The sequence below is a fragment of the Pygocentrus nattereri genome, chromosome 9 (assembly GCF_015220715.1).
Source record: "Pygocentrus nattereri isolate fPygNat1 chromosome 9, fPygNat1.pri, whole genome shotgun sequence".
Classification (NCBI taxonomy): Eukaryota; Metazoa; Chordata; class Actinopteri; order Characiformes; family Serrasalmidae; genus Pygocentrus; species Pygocentrus nattereri.
The window spans coordinates 44632585-44640084 of NC_051219.1; the positions used below are offsets into that span (position 1 = coordinate 44632585).

Below are 7500 nucleotides of genomic sequence, written 5' to 3' on the forward strand. Positions count from 1 at the left end.
AACCCAACCTTACTCTAAACCCAACCTTACCTGAAACCCAACCTTGCCCTAAACCCAACCTTACCCAAAACCCAACCTTACTCTAAACCCAAGCTTACCTGAAACCCAACCTTACCTGAAACCCAAACTTACCTGAAACCCAACCTTGCCCTAAACCCAACCTTACCTGAAACCCAATCTTACCCAAAACACAACCTTACCCCAAACCCAACCTTACCCAAAACCCAACCTTACTCTAAACCCAACCTTACCTGAAACCCAACCTTACCCTAAACCCAACCTTAACCAAAACCCAACCTTACTCTAAACCCAACCTTACCTGAAACCCAACCTTACCCAAAACACAACCTTACTCTAAACCCAACCTTGCCCTAAACCCAACCTTACCCAAATCCCAACCTTACCCAAAACCCAACCTTGTCCAAAACCCAACCTTACCCAACCTTACCTAACACTGACCTATTAAACTGAGGGTTCAAATCAGTTCCTCACCTCAAAACATATTTTAGTTTCATAGTAGCTCTTAAATAATTCAGAGTAGTTAGTGAATAATTAGTCTTCTGTTTAAGGGGTTAAATTAGAGAGAATCATTCTGATTTTGTCTAATCTTTGTCTGAGACTGCTGGGAGATCTGTCTCTTTTAGAGTGCTGTCCTGCAGTCCAGTCTTTCTCCTGCACTGCACATTTAAATGTCGTCCAGGCTTATGTATTTCTTTGGAAGCTGCTGTTTAAAGACTCTGAAGAGTCCAGCATTTCCTCTTTACACGTGATGACAGCTTCTGTTTAGCAGCAGGAGGAGAGGGTCACAGGACTTGCAGGCTGGAGATAAAGTGCCCTGAACCACTGGAGAATTCCGCTTTTTCACCCCAGCCATTGTACTTCCGACATCTTTTTCCAAAGCCCTTTAGTGCACAGCACAAGCGCAGCCAGAATAGAGACACATTCTTGTCTGGTGGCCGTGTTGATCTGTCTTATCTCCTCTCATCTACAGCAGCGCAGAGGAACCACCTCCTCTAGGCACATCCAACATCTGGTAAGAGCTTCGGCCTTTTCTCTCTCTCTCTCTCTCTCTCTCAACTCTCCCTGTTGCTCGCTCTCTCCCAGCTCTCTCTCTCTCTCGACATCTATTTTTCTCTCACTCTCTGGCTGTCTTTCTTGCATTCAGTCTCTTTTTACAAAACTCTCATTCTCTCACTGTCTCTCTCTCTCTCTCTCTTGCTCTCTCTCTCTCTCTCTCTCTCTCAACATTCTTCTCTCTTTTTATGGCATTTTTTAAAAACTCACTTTCTCTTGCTTTCTTTCTATCTCTTTATTTTCTTTTTCTCTCTTCTTCTTCTTGTTTCTAGCTTTGCTTTCACTCTTTCTCATTGCAACTCTCTACCTCCTTTTTACCCCCCCCCCCCTCTCTCTCTCTCTCTCTGTGCTATATCATTTGGAGATTACAGTATCTCAGTGATGGGACTGTTTTCTGTTTGACTCTTAATAAATAAATCAGAGTTATCAACATTTTCTACCCCAAGGCCCACATGCTTGTAAATACAAAGCATAGCAGCCCACAGGAAACTGAACTCAGCTTTTTAAATTCAATGTTCTTTATGTTTTCTTAAGTGCTGAAGCTGAAAATCTGAGAGTCAGAGCCTGAAAAAGATCTGATTGTCTTATTTGACTCAATCACAGGAGCCACATTTGCAGCTATGTTAAAAAAGGGGTAGAAGCAAAAAGAATAGAAATGTACGAGGTTGTGTGGACTGTGATTTGGAGCTGCAGTACATCAGATGTTCACTGAAAATGCTCTACTTTCTTTGGATTCTCTGTTGATTTTGAAAGAATTTGTGATTCATTTTCTCACTCCACTCACCAGGCGTCTGGATTAGTGTCACAATCAACAGTAATAATAAACCTTACTTTATATCTTGTATACGTTTTGTCGCTGGTTTATCAGTGTGAGATAAACTACTCATGTCACTGAGGCTCGGCCAGAAGCACCTTCTTCTCCATCTCTGCGTTGTCTCAAACTGATGATGTGCTGTGTTTGTATTTGTACGTATGGTTATAATTTGAAAACGTTTGTTTCTTGATTCTTAATTATTATGGTAATCTTTTTTTTTCACTTATGGCTTAAAGCGACATTACTGGCCCTCTACGAACTAATGCCTTCCTAGAGTTCAGGCCCACAAACCACTGCAGGGCTGAGAAACCCTGCAATAGAGGATGCTTTGTGCACTCTGAGCTGATATCAGCTGATCGCACAGCGCAGCAGGTTTTCAGTCGAGACACAGTTTTGGCTTTAGGCCTTTGATATTGACTGATATTGTTTATGTATTGTCTGATCCAGTATTTGTATTTTCATAGCTGATAGAGCAGCACAGCACATTTAATATACGTTAAAGTTAAAGCCTCACTATGCAAGATTATTTTTTGTTAAAACTGAATGGTTTACAGAAACATTACAGTAACATTACAGTAACATTACAGTAGAATTACAATAACATTACAGTAACATTACAGTAGAATTGCAGTAACATTACAGTAGAATTACAGTGACATTACAGTAGAATTACCGTAACATTGCAGTAACTACAGTAGAATTACAGTAACATTGCAGTAACATTACAGTAGAATTACAGTAACACTACAGTAACATTACAGTAGAATTACAGTAACATTGCAGTAACATTACAGTAGAATTACAGTAACATTACAGTAGAATTACAGTAACAATACAGTAACATTACAGTAGAATTACAGTAACATTGCAGTAACTACAGTAGAATTACAGTAACACTACAGTAACATTACAGTAGAATTACAGTAACATTGCAGTAACATTACAGTAGAATTACAGTAACATTACAGTAGAATTACAGTAACATTGCAGTAACATTACAGTAGAATTACAGTAACATTACAGTAACAATACAGTAACATTACAGTAGAATTACAGTAACATTGCAGTAACATTACAGTAGAATTACAGTAACAATACAGTAACATTACAGTAGAATTGCAGTAACATTGCAGTAACATTACAGTAACATTACAGTAGAATTACAGTAACATTACAGTAGAATTACAGTAACACTACAGTAACATTACAGTAGAGTTACAGTAACATTACAGTAACATTACAGTAGAATTACAGTAACATTACAGTAGAATTACAGTAACAATACAGTAACATTACAGTAGAATTACAGTAACATTGCAGTAACTACAGTAGAATTACAGTAACATTGCAGTAACATTACAGTAGAATTACAGTAACACTACAGTAACATTACAGTAGAATTACAGTAACATTGCAGTAACATTACAGTAGAATTACAGTAACATTACAGTAGAATTACAGTAACAATACAGTAACATTACAGTAGAATTACAGTAACATTGCAGTAACTACAGTAGAATTACAGTAACATTGCAGTAACATTACAGTAGAATTACAGTAACACTACAGTAACATTACAGTAGAATTACAGTAACATTGCAGTAACATTACAGTAGAATTACAGTAACATTACAGTAGAATTACAGTAACATTGCAGTAACATTACAGTAGAATTACAGTAACATTACAGTAGAATTACAGTAACAATACAGTAACATTACAGTAGAATTACAGTAACATTGCAGTAACATTACAGTAGAATTACAGTAACAATACAGTAACATTACAGTAGATTTGCAGTAACATTGCAGTAACATTACAGTAACATTACAGTAACATTACAGTAGAATTACAGTAACATTACAGTAGAATTACAGTAACACTACAGTAACATTACAGTAGAGTTACAGTAACATTACAGTAACATTACAGTAGAATTACAGTAACATTACAGTAGAATTACAGTAACAATACAGTAACATTACAGTAGAATTACAGTAACATTGCAGTAACTACAGTAGAATTACAGTAACATTGCAGTAACATTACAGTAGAATTACAGTAACACTACAGTAACATTACAGTAGAATTACAGTAACATTGCAGTAACATTACAGTAGAATTATAGTAACATTACAGTAGAATTACAGTAACAATACAGTAACATTGCAGTAACATTACAGTAGAATTACAGTAACAATACAGTAACATTACAGTAGAATTGCAGTAACATTGCAGTAACATTACAGTAGAATTACAGTAACATTGCAGTAACGGTACAGTAGAATTACAGTAACATTACAGTAGAATTGCAGTAACATTGCAGTAACATTACAGTAACGTTACAGTAGCATTACAGTAACGTTACAGTAGCATAGTTATGAAGGAAAAGAATATTATATACAATATGGTGAGTGTGTCCTGCTGTGACCCGTCATACGTCTTTACGTATTAATGTCACAATTTCAGAGTCAACAAGAAGGTCTGACTCGATATTTAGGTCTCAAATGCAAGATGAACATTATACTGATGGAGATATTATAACAACAGTAGATCATTCCTCTACGTCCTTCACCAGGTTTTGACCGACATCTCTTGGAATGCTCTTTCAACACACTCGCAATTATCAGATTGATCCGCTCATGGGGGTCCGAAGCCCAACCGACATTACAAAATGTTCTCAGTTACACATTTCCACCAGAGAGATATCGAAATCGCCGAATCCTGTAAAACACCGTAAAAAGTGTCTCGTCAGATCTTCTTCAAAACATTAACAAGCAGTTAAACTGGACCATTTAATAGTCTGATAACTGCAGAAATCATGATCAGTGTACATGTGCATGTGTTCAGCATCTCCCCATAAGCTCACAATCGTAATTATAGAAGAGATAGTTTCGGTTTTATGTTGAGACAGAGGCGTTATAAAATACTCAATGTACATATTTGACTGCATACATAAAAGCTGTTTTGTATTAATGTGCCAGAGGGTCTTCCAGGGATGTCAGGCTGGTTTACGTCATGGGAAACCACAGTAACGCATTTGCTGTTTCGTGGTTTACTGCTCTGATTTCACAAGGAACACAGAACATCAATAAAACCAACCAGAACAGGCGGAACAGAGAACGTCGTGATTCTGACGGTTTGATAGACATTTCATGAGGTACAACAACAGTGATAAGCTGCCCAACCGGCGGTGAACTTTTAGCCATGTGTGTCATTTTCTGCTTTGGGCTGAACCACCAGAACTAATCGAGTATAAACGCAGCCTTAGACCCACTTAGTTGGGCTCTGGAAACGGCCTTACTCCTGCAGGTTGTGGAGAATGTCTGTTATATCAGGGGTTCTGGTTTCTTCAGGTTTTTTAATTGCTCCCACTGAAAACCTCTGAATTAGGGCCTAGAAATAGGAGAGTAGCAGATTTATGGAGGAGATTCTGGATTCACCAGTGGTGGACAGTAACTGAGTATGTGAGTAAATGTAATTAGTTTCTGTACTTTAGTATTTTTGGTGTATCTGTACTGAAGTTTCTCCGTTCTGGGCGACTTTTTCCTTTCACTCCACTACATTTCAGAGTCTAATATCCGACTTTTTCCTCCTACATTTTGAGAAATCTGTCGTTCCTTTTGGTTTCTGTGTGTATAAAAACGTAACATGTCAAAACGAAAGAAGCGCAAAGCCAGAGCACCAATCAGGGCCCAGCGGTCACTTTGTTTAGAGCTGGTTTTGACCTGTTGGTCATACCGACCCAGTGCAGCACACGGTTCAACGTCAGCGCAGCAGCGTAAAACTTTGGGAGAGTCTGTTCAACATAAATGATGAACTAACCTAACTTTGTGTAAATAGAGCTCAATATAGAAATATGTCCACATATGCAGTCGAGACTGACGCGGCTTTTTTCTGAATTTCTACAAACACCATTTCATTTTATAGTAAATGAGTTTGGGCTGGTTTATGTTTATGAACAGACGCCTACAGATCAACATAGTAAAGGAGCTCATCTGTGATCCTGAGTTTAAAGCCAGTTTTTATTCAACTTAAACTTGGAACTAAGTTGTAAATAAATCTGAAACTGAAACTTTGCTTGTGTGTAAAAAGTGATTTCAGAGCCACTCGGTTCTCCCTGATGGAAACTGTTTACCTTCAGTGTTTTGTGCTTCTGATCATTTTAATAGACGTCAGCGTCACTAATTAATGACGTTCTATTAAAAGACTGGTTTACCAAGAGAGACGCTGGAGGACTTTCACCTGAAATGAGTTCATGAAGCCAGTCTGGTTATAAAAATGATAACAGGACATCAGAGCCAGAATTCCTCTTTTAGTACTTTTACTTTATACTTAAGTACATTTGAAGGGAAATACTTTAGTACTTTTACTCCAGTGGAGGTCTAAAGGGAGGAACTTCTACTTTTACTGGAGGAATATTTTACCTCGGGTGCCTCGACTTTAACTCACATACCTGGTTTGTGTACTTCGTCCACCTCTGGGATTCACACATTGTTTTCAGGTGAACTGTGTTAGAAATGCATGGCTAAGCCAGCGTCACTGACCAGTTCTGCATGTTCAGCCTTAATGAGCGTTTAACACTGACTCACTCGAGGGAATGCGTGACTGATGGATGAAAGTATGCTTGCGTGTGGGACTGACTGGGTCCCAAATGTCCCCCAATACTAGGAAAACATGGAATGCTGTGGGAAAAGTCAGTTTTTTCTCAAAATAGAAGGTACATTTTAAAAAATTGACTAAACTCCTCATTTGCTGTTCGTTTAATTGGCCACTCTGTATAAAATGTTTTGTCTTAAAAACATTTAACCTGATCTTTTACATTCAGTTAACTTATTATTTAAGTTCACTGAGCTCAAAATATGTAGGCAGACAGGCTACGTAATTTTTAAAGTTAATGTTTAATAAGTTTAAAGTAAAGTACTTTTTATAGTCCATGAATTTACAGTCAACTGTACAGAGTCGGTCTTTTGTATTAATGGGCTCAAATCTTGGAAAACTGAATTTTCTTCACTTTTTTAAGTGAAAGAGTTCAATTTGAAATGTAAACTTTGCTTCGGAAGTTTTAAAACATACCGTTTACTCCCCAGTCAACAGTCCATATCCCTGTTGTCGGAGGAAAACCTTGTATCTCCATTTTTGTTGTTTTTGAGTTTTTGACATAATGTGAAAATGCCTGTCGTCCTTTACATCTATTGTAAATTTCATGATGAAAGGACCAAAAGAAATGACTCAGAATGACTTGGAAAGACGTCTGGTTCCATTGACCTTCATTAAAAGTAGAGTAGGTTTTTTCCTTCTCCTGTAAAGTTCCCGTTTTGGAGATACAAGGTTTTCTTCTGACAACACCGATACACAGAAACTTAGCTGTAAAGCGGTTTAGCCCCACCTGTTCACACTGAAGTTCTAAAGAGTGTGTCAGCCTGCATTGCTTATTAGAAGAGGCACAGTTCAGGAAATTGAAGATAAATGATCTGAACTGTAGGATTTGACTCCTTTAAGAGTGTCGGAACTATGTTGAAAGAAGGAGATGTGAAGTTTTCTTTGTTCCTGTTAAAATTAGGGTGGATTTTTTTTTAGCACAAGCTTTGCGCTTCTTTCGTTTTGACATG

At 37.6% G+C, this 7500-nt stretch overlaps 1 protein-coding gene across 2 annotated transcripts in view; it reads left to right on the forward strand.

Annotated features, from left to right (window-relative positions):
- tns2a (tensin 2a) overlaps positions 1 to 7500 on the forward strand; it is a 126502-nt gene that overhangs the window by 77492 nt on the left and 41510 nt on the right. For both annotated transcript variants that reach the window (XM_037541169.1, XM_037541170.1), the window contains exon 5: positions 992 to 1033. In XM_037541169.1, the coding sequence (XP_037397066.1) occupies positions 992 to 1033 (42 nt within the window). The remainder of the gene's footprint in view (positions 1 to 991; positions 1034 to 7500) is intronic.